The 14,230-nt window shown below is 36.7% G+C and overlaps 1 gene segment (V, D, J or C); it reads right to left on the bottom strand.

Moving 5' to 3' along the window:
* Nucleotides 1-2,339: 2,339 nt before the first annotated feature.
* The window catches only part of LOC115783989 (immunoglobulin mu heavy chain-like), a 130,910-nt gene continuing 119,019 nt past the window's right edge, over nucleotides 2,340-14,230 (bottom strand). The window contains 4 exon segments of the C gene segment in view: nucleotides 2,340-2,847; nucleotides 3,031-3,348; nucleotides 3,453-3,782; nucleotides 4,563-4,859. Coding sequence covers nucleotides 2,459-2,847; nucleotides 3,031-3,348; nucleotides 3,453-3,782; nucleotides 4,563-4,859 — 1,334 coding nt within the window.

Genomic DNA, 14,230 nt, shown 5'->3' with positions numbered 1-14,230 from the left:
GAAAGACAAATTTATCTTCACTGAAACATTTATTTTCAAAAAGCAATAAAGTTTTTGCAGTTAAAAAGACAATTGTGATTACTTACATGATAGCATGAGATTATATGAAAAATATATATATTTTTTTTTTTTCACACTCAAAGGTCCTTTCACATTCCCTTTGTTTTACTTGACCTGTGAAGAAAAACAAATATAATTTGATTGGTAAACTTGCAACAACAAAAAAAATAATTCATACTGCTCACCACTACTTGTTTATGAACAGTGTTCACACATGAAGTTACACTGCTACATCACAAATTATCTACACATATAAAAAAAATTATCAACACACAGCACATTTAAAATGCTGTAACTGACTCATGTTGTGGTTGCATAAATAAATGATCTAAACAAGCATTTAAAGAACACCATTTTATGTATCAGCTGAAATTCACGTAGGCTGCCAGACTAACAGATGCAGGATAAAGGTGCCCTTAATAGACTGTCACACAGTATTAACATAGTTTTACAATAGTCATGTCAGATAATATAAAATGTATCAATTTGCTTTATATGTGCTCTGTATTAATTAATACATTAATACAGAGATTCAGAAAATTGTCACCTGGACATAAACCACTGAGATATACATTTCACACCTGGACACGAGGTAAAATGCACATATTTAATACCATTATATTTTCTAGTTATCTCTGGTTTTAAGCCTGTTTTGTATGTTTTAGTATTAACATTTGTTATTGCATGTAATATCACATAGACTCATCATAGACTCATGAGTATAATAATAAATTTTTTCATCATAATGTTTAATTATTTCAGTCCACCACACATGTCACTCTTTACTGGTTTTAAAACATTTCCATTATTTCATTATAATCTGAAACCATCTAAGTTAATTTCCAATTTGTTATGTTCATTTTCTTGGAGGACAAAGTGGAGATTAAACTTTCATTGAAATAATTTTAACAGCATACCCGACACCATAAATTCTGTGACAGATTTCTTACATCCACTGACCAACATTTTCTGATGGTCTTGCAAGATGCATGTCATAGCTGACTGTCACTTAACTGCTTCTGACCTCTAACCCTTGTCTTTGTCCATAGATCTAAAATTTTGGGCAGTGCATTCAATATTATATCAGCTGGTCTTAAAAAATAAACTATTAAATTATGTTTTCAGAACTTGCATTATTTACAGAAGTCTTTTGTCAATAAAATTAGTAGCCCTCCATAATCCTAATAAAAAATAAATAGTTTTTAGCTGCAGAAACTTAATTCAACAACAGTCCTGAATTGTGAAAAAGAACAGAGTCAATCTAATAACTGCCTGGGATAATCCAAATCTTTTTTTGTAACAGAAACAAGTTGCTGTCAAATGTTTCTAAAGCAGAACGACTGTGTCTTAGGCAGTTGTGATCATTTTATGATTATGGTTTTCTATTGTGATTACGCGCTTAATAAATATGTTCTGTCATGCTACTCATGCTAAAAGTTTTTTTTTTCACTTACTGTTGTTGCTTGAATTCACAAAGTTGTCTTCTTCTCATTGAGGTAAATTTGTACAAAGCGCCAACATATCAACTTCTGATTACCTTGATAAAAGTGGTTCCAAAAATTAACAGCAGAGTGATGAGGAAGAGGAGGATGAAGACGATGGCTACACTTGTTATGTTATCTTGTTCTCCGTCCACAGAGTCCAGGATGATGAAATTGTGACCTAGAAAGAAAATTTTTCTTTGAAACATAGTTTGCAAGACAATAACTTATAGATTCTGTTTATTTCCCCTTGTAAATACATATAGTTTGACCTCACATGCCATAGTAAATTTAATCAGTGTCAGTTAGTCAGCCAATCCAGTTAGAACATAAAACCAAAGAAAACATAAATAATTGGTGCATGTTGAGTGACTACACTATAGAAATAAATTGTGTATTTTCAGACCTACAATCCTGACTTGCTTTTGAAAGACTCTGGTATTGTTAAATTTGTACATTTATCCCTTGACTGGGAGATGAAAAGATTTGTGTTAAAGAATCTGTCTTTTAGAGGTGCAAGACCCAGTAGAGGAAACACAGGCACACAAAGACAAGTCACGGAAACAATGTTAATGCACTATCTGCATGTGAAATGAACACAGACTGTTGCCTAAATTGTTAATTTTCTGAAGCGGTTGTGGAATATGTGATGCAGAAAATTTTGTTGTCACTGTGTGATAGACAATGCTACTATCTACATCTAATGTATGCAATGTTAGGATAGCACTGTGACTGTATGATAAACACAAAATCCTTTTAAATGGAGACATGAACTACATATAACAAACATCAACAGAGTTGCAAAGTGTTTTTTTTTTATTTTGAATCTGCATTAAAACACACAAACACAATGTCATATCACAAACAACAAACATTAAACAACAAGTAACAGGAGACACAGAGACATGAAATGACATCTACTGGGCCTTGCACGTTTCAGGGATGTTCATGTTGAGGTTGACGAGGTTGGTATTTTCAAATGTTTTGTACCCAGTGGACCTGACAATAGCTTGAGTTGTGTTGACCACAGATTCGTGGTACACTACACAGTTATAGACGGCATCAGGCCTTTTCCACTGGTCCAGGCTGACAAACAACTGGCTGTAAGCAGAATAGCTTCCTTTGGTTTCAATAGGTTCTGTGGTACTAAATGCAGATGAGTCTGCTTCATCGTCATTCACAAGCCAGGACACATAAACATCCTTAGGGAAGAAGTCTTTCACAAAGCAAGTCAGGGTCACCATTTTTTTGCTAGTGTGTTCTAATGGAGGCAGCATAAAAACTGAAGGACGCTCAAGTCGTTGTCCTGTAAGCATCAGAGAACATGAGAGACTTTATGACACACATAAATGAACCTAAATAATACTGGGAATCTGTGCAAGAGAAGAAACAACAACAACAATGCACACACAGACACACTGATTGATTTCAAGATGGCAATAAGGAGTAAACAGGCTCACAGTAAACAGTTTCTGAATAATTTTCTTACCGAATCTCCTTGTATAAGTTCTCGTCATTGGCTCCAGCAAATCGTCGTGGTGAACAAGACAAGTGCGTTCCACACCCCTGGCCCATTCGTCAAAGGTGATGTCAATTTCAGACTTGTATGTCTTCCCATTGTCATTGACTTTAGTCATTGGATTGCCTAATACATCTCTTCCATCCTCTCTCTCCCAAGTTATACTGAGTCCTTTATTTTCTGCTGTGACTTTACATGTCACAGTTCCTTTTTTATGTAAAAGCATGCTCTTAGTTGTGGGGCCGATGAGATCTACCTTCACATTATCTGTAGGACATGATACAGGACCTAAGTAAAGAAGCAATGAACAGTTATTGAATACAATCTTTTACAAAACCATGGGGGAAAATACATGTACAGTTCTTTTAAAAGGAAAAGTATCAGTTACTCACCTCTGCAATCTTTGCAAGGCACAGATTTATTCAAAGACTGATTTTCTCCTCCGTCAAACAGACATGAAAATTCAGTGTTTCCATCCAAGTCATTGGAATTTACTGTGAGAACACTCACTGCATTATACACGACCTCATTTTCATTCAGTTGTATCTGTTCTGAAACTGTACTGATCATATCTTTTTTGCTGGTGATGTCCACTCCATTTTTCTGCCATGTTATCGTATGTTTCTTTGGTGCAAACTCTTTGGCAAAGCAGGAGATGGTACAGCTGCCGTCCTCATCAGAATGCGAAAAGACTTTAAGAGTTGCATTCTTACGAAACGGCACTGAAAAACAAAGATATACACAAATATATGTATGCAGAAGCAGGGATATATATATATATATAAATATATATGCAGAAGCTGAGGTAAACATTGTGCTACAGTGTTTATATTACATAGATCTTGTTTGTAAACAGTTTTATTTATTTAAATCTGAAATAAAATTTGATTTCCATAGACAAAAAAATTAAATAACTGAACAGCAGAGCGTCAGTGCTCACTTCTGCATATACATTGACTGGCAAGCAAACACAGACTTAATGTTAATGTTAATTAGGTTAATAATCAATGCGCAATGGCAGTGGAGGGACACAGGCAGAAATTAGAAAGGATTAGAATAATGTAGATCGATGGAAAGAGGCACACAGTGCTATAATACTGTGTTTTTCTCAGAGAGGTGCTGAAGATGTACACTACATGAGTGAAAATTTTTTAAAAAATTCTTCAAAAAAACCCCAACAAAAGCAAAAAAATTGAGATGAACTAGATAACAATTATTAGAAGTAGCAATCAATAAGTGTAGGTCATTAATACTTTACTAGCAATTTAATTATTTGCTGCACAAAAAAACTAAACTAAACAAAAAGTCCAACTTGTACTGAGTAAGGGTTATGTATTTTTATAACCATAACATGCCAATTTAATGGCTATTGTTTCTTGTCAGACTGCTTATACCTTTTAAATTCTTTACTTTAAAAATGTTATCAGTGCTTTTATGTAAACATATTAGAAGTCAAATGAACCAAGAAAAAGTAATTAAATATGACGTAGCAGGAGTCTTACCTATTTTTCTGATATCAGCCTGTGCATTCCCAGCAGCATGATTCGCAACACACTGGAAATTCTGTCTTGCATCCCAGTCCTGTCTCCTCACTCGGACTTGAGTGACTCCAGTATAAACATCGCCCTTCTGTGCTGCAGGGTACTGAATGAAGTCCTCCAAGGCAGTGCCGCCTTTGTTCCATGAGAAAGTCACTGAAGAAGGGTTAAAGCCGGTGGCAAGGCAGCCAAGAGTGACCATCTCTCCGCTCTCAGAGCCACATGGTATCAGAGGAAACACAGTTGGTCCAGTTGAAGAGGCTAATAAAAGTGAAACAACAGTAATTAATGAACCAAAATTGAAATATAACAATGAAACAAACATTTTAAACTAGAATTGGTTAAAGAGAAATCAAACGAGCCGACTGTGTTGTATAATAAAGCCCATAATAAAATACTTCTTAATTGTTCTCTGCAACATTTATTCAGAGGCTATTTGTCCACCAACCTCCCTCAGTTCTATTATATATTATAAGCTTCCCTCTTTGTTAGTCTGCAGTAAAACATTTCAAATGCAGAACATCAACAAAAAATAATTTGTTCAAAAAAATTCAATAAAGAATGGCATAAATCTGTAAATGTCTTTTCACAATGTTGATGGAAAATTCTTACAAAAAGACAATAAATTTAATCCTGTCTCAGCAGCCGTGTTTGAGATTAAATGGTGTTCTTACCTGATGAAACGATGACTGCTTTCCCCAATAGTCAAAAGCACAGTACTGACTCTACATTGTTCTTAAAAAAAAGGCTAAAATACTAACAATGCACAAAAAAGTAAACTTTAACATTTATTAATCTCACTATAACTTGTATACTATGCAGGTTTAAAATTAAAAATAGACTAATTATATCTGATCACAGTGTTATCGCCTTTGGTTTCAATACATTTTCTGAGTATTTTAAAGCCCATTTGTGGTACTTAATGCAGTCTTTTCACACAAAAATCTTTGACTTTGATTTTAGAGATTATTTACCACAAAATGATTATTATTAATTTTTTTTACAGATCAGGCTACAAAAACTGTTGATATAATTACTTACATTAATAAACTTCTCCCTATGGTTGTACCCATGTGAAAATAATGACATTATATTGTAGTGGAGGGATGAGAATTTTCTCTCTTTAGTTAGAAATATAACAATTCATACCTGAGGTGACGGTGACCATCGTGCCTTTCCCCCAGTAGTCAAAACCGTAGTCACAGTCTAACAAGTTATGCACCACTTCATACAAAAACCTTTCCACCTTATAATAATCTACTATCTCATATATTCTCCTTATTGTTTGCAAATAGAAAATCAGAAGATTAAACAAAACCTGATTTCACCACCAACATTTAAACTAAGACTGCAAATTATAACACATTTATTTTGCAGTATTCTAGAAATGAACGCACTGAATTTTCTCACAACCACAATATTTCTTTAAAATATCACAGTTTTAAAATCCAAATTTTAACATTAAACAGAAAGAATTAGATCATCTTACCTGATGTGACTGTAACCGTTGTACCTTTCCCCCAGTAGTCGAAAGCCCAGTTATCACAGTTAACAGAGTCTTTTTGCACCTCTCACAAAAACTAACTTCTGTGAAACTCTGTTAATTTTGAATCATTCTAAGCTTAATATTTAGTTATATAATTATGTTCCAATATAATCAAAGAGAAAGAACCACAAGGGTTAGGTTTTCGCAAATTCTTTGTCACATTACATATAATTAAATGGGAAAATAGGAATTTAGCTTTTAAAATAAATATAAAAATTCATACTTGAAGCGACAGTGACCACCGTTCCATTTCCACAGTAGTCAAAGTCGCGGTAACAGGATAAAGAATTATTCACCACTCAATATAAAAATTTGTTCCTATATTTCTACATTTTCCATCTTAATTATAATAAAACGGTATCTTCTCGTTGTTTGCAAATAGAAATTCAGACACCTCAATAAAACCTAATTTTTAACCAGTTTAAACTGAGCGTACAGATTATGAACTCACAGTATTTTAGTAATTAATATGTGTCAATATATGAAAACATTAATATTCATAGAAAAAAAAACACTTTTTGAATTTAAATCTCAACATTAAGAAGAAGAAATTCGATCGTCTTACCTGATGTGACAGTGACCATTGTGCCTTTCCCCCAGTAGTCAAAAGCGTTGTCACAGTGTAAAATTTCAACATATCCGACATACAAAAACGACCACCTCAGAGTCGAACATATCCAAATTAAATCTGACATTTTTAACATTATTATGTCGGAAAGCTCCTCTTACCTGATGTGACAGTGACCATTGTTCCTTTTCCCCAGTAGTCAAAAGCATCGTCACAGTGTGAGAAATCAACACATCCAACATACAAAAACAAGCACCCTAAAGACTCGGCTGGAGCCACTGAGGTCCAAATAAATAAATAAATAAATAAATAAAACTATATGAAGACAAAAGTCTTTTTTTTTCCTTTTACCTGTTGTGACAGTGACCGTGGTTCCTTTCCCCCAGTAGTCAAAAGCACCGTCACAGTGTGAGACATCAACACATCCAACATACAAAAACTACCCCTTTTAAAATACTGTTGCTGTCTAAATATAAAGAATTAGAAAGTGTTATTACGCTACATACAAAGACAAAAACACTTATTATTATTTTTTACCTGATGTGACAGTCACGGTTGTTCCTTTTCCCCAGTAGTCAAAGTAGTAATCACAGTGACAGATTTCAATTGCACTTTAATGCAAAAAATATTTTGCCGGCCTCTTGTGTAATCTAACACATGATTACACCTAACGGATAAACTGTTACCCATCATTTACACAGCTGTTTTACTTTTTCTTGCAGATCCCATTAGGCACAAAATATATCCAAGATTTCATTTAATACTATAAATAAGCAGTTAAATATAGGATTGACTTAACTGAAATTAAATGACATTATTACTTACCAGAAGTTACTGAGACTTGTGTTCCTTTGCCCCAGTAGTCAAAGGCATAACCATAGCTGTCACAGTGATCTGTTAGAGTCTGCTTCTAATACAAATACTTATTTAATTTAATCCAAAGGGTTCAGGTTTCACAGACAAAACAATTCCCACTGTACTCTTTATTAGCAGCATCCCTTGAGATAACCATTTCCTGTGGTCTGGGTTATGTAAAAGTTGGTATTTTGCCAGCAGTTTGTAAGCACTTCCTCTTTATCAGACTCTTTTGGCAGCTCCAGTCACAGCAACCACATACAGCCAGTATGAGATAATGTTACTGACAGAGTTTTGTTGCCCTAAAGGCCATGTATATGTTTTAATACTGAACAGTCAGTACTTGTTTTTGGTTTAACTCAAACTTGCTTGATGTAGGTGAACATTCTCCTCTGTTTTAGTAAGGAATTATGAATTATAAAATTTAGCTTTTAATGTTAAATCAGGTGGTCATACGGTGGCCCTGAGATACGGTGGCCCTGAGAGGCCAAATGCACTGCAATATAAGAGCCACCGTATGATCGTTTGTTTAGTTGCTGTTTCAGAGCAGGAATGATGAGCAAGATTCCCTTAAATCTGTCATCAAAATAAAGTGCTATGCATCTTGAAGAAGATGCTGTTGTATCAATTTGTTGTGGAATGCTGTAGAGCAGTGGCACAGTCAGATTTGCAGAAATGCAAAAGGAGATGAAAGACACCTAGAGAAAAAAAAAAGGTTATTAAGACAGTTTGGGCCAGATTATAGAACTTTTTGCAACCAGCTAGTATGAGACCTCATTATGAAACCCATCAGGCATAGAACATGTTTTGGGTTCGTTTGCTGTAACGCATTTTCATATACATAACATAAGTTATTTTTTCCTAGTTGTCTGTTTTGAGTATAATGTGCAATGTACAAAATCCGCAATGCGAGGCGCCACACAGTTCTTATCATTATTGAAGAATGTGATTAATGATTTCAGATGCCTTTGTTTAGACACTTTTGTTTCATCTACTAAGAAATTAGTCCCCAACAACATCCCCAGTTAAAAGGTGTTAAGATATGTGGTCATCATACGACAGTCAAACTGCAAACATAATTTTATAGAATATGATGCATTATAGAATATGATGAACAGAATATAAAGTATTTAAAATGAGGTCAGTCTTAAACATCTTCATCAGGAATATTAATCCTGATGGTGTAATGAAAAATTTGTGTTTCAACTCATCTAACATCTGTGTACTGTTGTAACATTCTTTAGACCAGGAAGCAGGTTTGCAGTCTCACACCTTTCTGCAGCTTCTCTCCTCCTGTCATCCCCCCAAAACCCCATCCCCATAGAGACTGTGTCTATTCCCAGACCACCAAAAAAATACAAAAACCACCAAAAATTCAATTAATAATAAAAATTAATAAGAACGAACAATATAGCTCTTCATTAGCCTGGAAAAAGAGTTTGTTGCTCTTTAAAAAAAAAAAAAAAAAGCCCTCTGTAGAGCTCTGACATCTATTCACCACTGATTGAAGAAAACAAGAACATCTCTAGGTTTCTTTTCAGCACTGTAGCCAGGCTGACTAAGAGTCAGGGCTCTTTTAAAGTATTCCTTTGACCTTAGCTAGTAATGACTTCAGGAATTTCGTCACAAATAAAGGTTTAACCATTAGAGGAAAAATTATTCATAACCATCTCACAGACGTGTCTTTGTGTACAGCTACTTTCAATACTACTGATATTTATTTAGACTCTCTCTCTCTGTCTCTTTCTGAGTTAGCTTCAATAGTTACTTCCTCCAAGTCATCAATGTGTCTATTAGACCCCTACAGGTTTAGGTGCACTGTGCCTCAAACATCCAGGACGGTATGTAAATAAAATTAGATTTAACTGAATTCTACAAAGACGCTTTCTAATGACTGAACAACACAAGAGATTTACAATATGACCACAATGAATATGGAGCTTTTAAACATGCGTTTCTGTTGTCACCATGCTGTCCTGCCAACTTGTTGGGTTGGAATTCAACATTAAAATAGTTGATTGTCATTGTGTCAGGGAGAGATAGCTTGATTATAACACAAGTGAACAGAAAGTTTAAGATGGTTAACTTGGATTCACTGCTGGATGCATGCCAGTGGAACACACTACGGTGTTTGCTGTTTGTGATGAACTGGTGAAGCACAACAACACACAAACAACTGATTACATGACAGAAGACTCACCCAAAGAACGTGTTGAGTGAGCTGATGAACAGTTTGAGAAAAAGTAGCAGAGGGAGAGACAGGAAACTGAAAGGGTGTGCATACATAGTGTATATTGGACAAAAGGTAAATGTGCAGCCTTAGGGGCTCTCACTGACAACCAAAGCCAAAAGTTTTTTTACAGTTAATTAAAAATTGAACAAGATGATCAAGATTATATTTATCAGTGTACTGACAAAAAAACAACAATGAATTTTTATCCCTTCAGAGGGGTCAAATTGTTGCACATGTCAGTGAATTAATAATCTGTTCTACTTTTTTTTTTTGCATTTTTGGCCACAGCAGTTTTCATCATAGTGGAGAGAGACAGGAAATGGAGGAAAAATACAGGGGAAGACACACAGGCAAATTGGCGACAGGCCGGGACACGAACCCACGCCTCCCGCACCGCAACGCGGCATATGTATGTGGTCTCCGGCTTCACCACTAAGCCACCCAGGTGCCTGTAAGCTGTTCTACTTTTAAGCAGGCCTGCGATACCGGCACAAAAGTCCTGCTGAAATACCTCGCTGAGAATGGTCACAAGGCGAGCCTCTCCAAATTACAGTGGGCTTTGGAGAAAATGACCTATCTAGGCCATGAGACCATTTCATATAGTAAGTCCATCTCTCCAAAATGATTGCAGCAATCCGTGGAGAATGACAACGACCAGTGGCATTGTTCTCATTCTAACTGGACTCAGTAGAAGCTAGGGTTTAATCCCGGGATCCGGGATTCCCGGGAAATGCGATCAGAACCATTTCCCGTTTCCCGGGAAACGTTAGACGGGAAACCGGGAAAAAAGTCGCGCGCGTCGATTTGACTTTCAGAAAGAAAAGAAAGCTTCAGAATGTTAAATTTAAGGAAATATTGAGAGAAGGGTTCGTTTAATGCGAAAAGCATTACTCTTCATTTCAGGCACGTTCAGCCTCCGTTTAAGGCTTCAGCCTTCATCTCAAGCGTTTTAATAGAGGTATTACACAGTTGTGGTTTTTTCCTCTTTAATTTGTTGAAATCGTAGGCAATGTGTTTACCCTAAGGTATTTTGTATTATATAATTTTATATTATTATATATTGTTATATTGCATTATATAGCCTATAAAATACGCCTGCCCTGAACAATAAAGAAATATCTGTTTAACTTCGAGTGTTTCTTTTCCTCGTTTGCAGCCGCTTACTAACAATCATGAATTAGGATACGGGCCTAATGTGTGAAGAAATTATCATGAAATAGATTGCTTTAACATATTTCGCTTTTAAAATGGAGTTGAGTAAAATGTATATTTTTTAGGCTATAAGGATTGGCCAGTTTTTCAAAAGACGATTCACAGCGAACCTACTTTAACCCTCAGACACGGTGTTATAAATTTGCTGTTGCCAGAATGGCAATGACCAAGTCGTAGTGCATTACTCAAGGCCCTGTGTTATGCCATATTATAGTGTAGTACGGTAGTTAACTTTTCAATGACTATTACAGCGTTCCACTGGTGGAGATATAGTGCAACAGATGTCGCCACGACAGCGTGGCTGAGCCATTATCAATGCTGTGGAGATGAACCGTATTGTTTTGTACCAGCAGTTGTAAAATAGCTTGGTATAATTCCATGTACAATGGAGGAATATTCGAATTATATTTGTTAAGGGAGTGTTAAGGAACGATACAACACCGCATATCTCGAGCACTCGAATCTCGAGATGTAAGTTTTATTGCGTTAATCAAGCCAACGTTGCCCCCTACTGGGCATAACAGGACATAGCTGGAAAGCTACCTCTACAATATCACAATAGGTTAAGGCCGACACAGGCTACAGAAGGCCTAATTAAAATAAAAAAATAAATAAACTTTTTCCCGGGATTCCCGGGAAATGGCTCGTCATTTCCCGGGATTTGATTCATGTCATTTTCGGGAAAAATATTAAACCCTAGTAGAAGCAGGTCTTCCTCTTAGCTTGCAAGCAGTAGCAGCAGCTGAAAAAGCAGTTCTAGCTTCACATCCCCTTGTGGGCTATTCAGACTTTTGAGACCATTTTGCCATCATGTTCTGTGTTGCTAATCATTCTAGAGAAAAAAAAAAAATCCATCCATTTTCTTCCGCTTATCCAGGGCCAGGTTGCAGGGGCAGCAGCCTAAGCAGAGAAGCCCAGTTTTCTGCACCTACAAATATGTGAAGGTCGACTTGGGTCAGAGTGGTGTACATTCTGTCATCAGAGAGTGAATGCAAAGGCCATGTGCAGATACCCGCATACCTTCTAATTATTTGTGACCTTGAGGACTTACTCATGATTCACTAGACTGCAGTACACCAACTACAAGGGTCTTTCAGTCGGATGCCATGTGAAAAGTATTGAAAACAAGAAACAAATAGTTGTCCATGTTGTAAGTAGGTACCCGAGAGTGCATCTGCAAGCATCAACCCTGGCCTTAATCCCACTGGCAGCACATCAGATTTGGTTTGTATGTTTGCATATTCAGTGGTTCTGATGTGAGCACGCTTGCACATGTGTCTGAATTGAGTTAAAAGTGAGAGGTCTGAAATGTATCAGGTCCTGTTTGTGTAAACAATTAAAAAATCCTCAAAACATTAAGAACGGGTTCAGTCTCTTGAACATGCACAGAACCATTCACTGACAGGCTGTCATGGTCCTGGGTCCTTATGACCTAATGTTTTTTGGTTTATGCTTTGTTTTGTATTGTATGTATCTTTTCTGGGTTTAGTTATGTTTGGGTCTCTTGTGCCTTGTGTTTACCAGTGTTCAGTGTCTAGTCTGCGTCTCTGTTCCCTCGTTTGACTTCCTGTTGGTAGTCGTCTGGTCCCTGTGTGTTGTGTTCAGTTTTGCTTCCCCTTGTCTTGTCAGTGTAATTTGGTTCACCTGTGTTCCCAGCTGTTTCCACTCCTCTCATCAGCCCGTTTGTGTATTTAATTCCTGTGTTTTCTCTGCCTGTTGTTGTATCCTTGTCATTGTCTTGGTTGGTGGTGTTGTTGGTTCCTGCTGTGTGCGCATGTTTATCCCTTAGTTTGAGTCAAGTTTAGTTATTTTGTGGTTTGTACCACTGGCTCCTGACCAGTCCTGCTGTGCTTTGCACTCATGACTAAAACCAGATTTAATTTACTCCTGCCTATTTGAGTCCTGCTTTGGGGTTTTCTGCCTTGCCTGACGCAGCAGTGCATGACAGAGGCTCTCTACGGTCTTCCTTCAGGCTTGTGTTGTCCTTGTTGCCAGATCTAGACTCATGATATACCTCCATGCTTGATTACATCTAACCTTACCTTTTTGGAGACTGTAGCTTGAAGTACTCACTGTAGTGCAAAAAAGGATTCAAAGATATAAAACCTTCCATTGTTAACTAACAAGCTAAGTAAAATCAGATTTTATGTTAGTCTCTAAGACAAAATGAGAAGCTTCACGTAAAAATAGCTTTGGATCATAATTGCAGTATAGGTGAAAATCTTGATTGTCAGTAAATGAGGTAATGAAATTTCTTATAAAAGATTTTACCTGATTTACTGACAATCAAGATTTTACACAATAGTGTAAAACTTGCTTTTGATACATATGCATATGTATCACAGAACAAAACTATTCTAGGGAGTCTTGAATCTGTAATGAATCACGAGTGCCTGGTAAGTTCAAAACATTACTATGGAGAAGAAAGGGTTAATCGTCTGACTCCCAAGTCACTAGCTTGTTCTCACCATAATATTAAAGTGGACAAATACAGTACATTACTACGGGTTGCTTATATCAACCCAGTAACCAAATGGTTAGAGCTGGTTTACAGTATACAGATTTAACTGGTGCTACTAACACAATTTAACAGTTTTTCAGTGAACAAAACAGATTTTTAATGAATGTTCTGCATTTTTTTGGGCTGGATAACATGTCTGACATTGAGCACTGACAGTGACACACTTTTTTTTTGTTTTTCCTGCTCTCAGTGGAGACGGACATGTTTTTTCTCTTCTCTCCAACCTTCCCTATCTACCCCTGCTTTCTTCTGCTTTGCTGCTTAGAGCGTCTCTTCACACATCCCTGAACTGGAAATTAAATTATGGATCTGGTCAGCTGGTCTCTCAACACTATTGATGGTCAAATTCTCATCACGAGGAGATTGGGAGAAGGGGAACCCTCTTTCCTCTGGTCCGACTACATAACTGGCTGGCTATGCTATGGATTCCTGTGGGGATGGAAGATAACGTTCCTGGCTGCACTGTGTGGACGTGGCATATATATTGATACCAGGATTTTTCCCGAATTGGACCTGGAGATACCTGGTTTCCGGGCAGCTGTTCAGGCCCTAGTAAGGCTGCCTATGAGGGATGCAGAAACAGTACAAACTCAATCAGACTCAGTAGAACTGAATCAAAGTGGATTACATCTGGAGGAGTGTTGGAGTGTCTGTTTCTGCGTGGCGGAGTAGAACCAAAATTCGGATGATTGGATTT

Source organism: Archocentrus centrarchus, chromosome 8 (genome assembly GCF_007364275.1).
Source record: "Archocentrus centrarchus isolate MPI-CPG fArcCen1 chromosome 8, fArcCen1, whole genome shotgun sequence".
Classification (NCBI taxonomy): domain Eukaryota; kingdom Metazoa; phylum Chordata; class Actinopteri; order Cichliformes; family Cichlidae; genus Archocentrus; species Archocentrus centrarchus.
The sequence above is the reverse complement of the archived record's forward strand: the minus strand, read 5'-3'. Positions and strand labels throughout refer to the sequence as shown.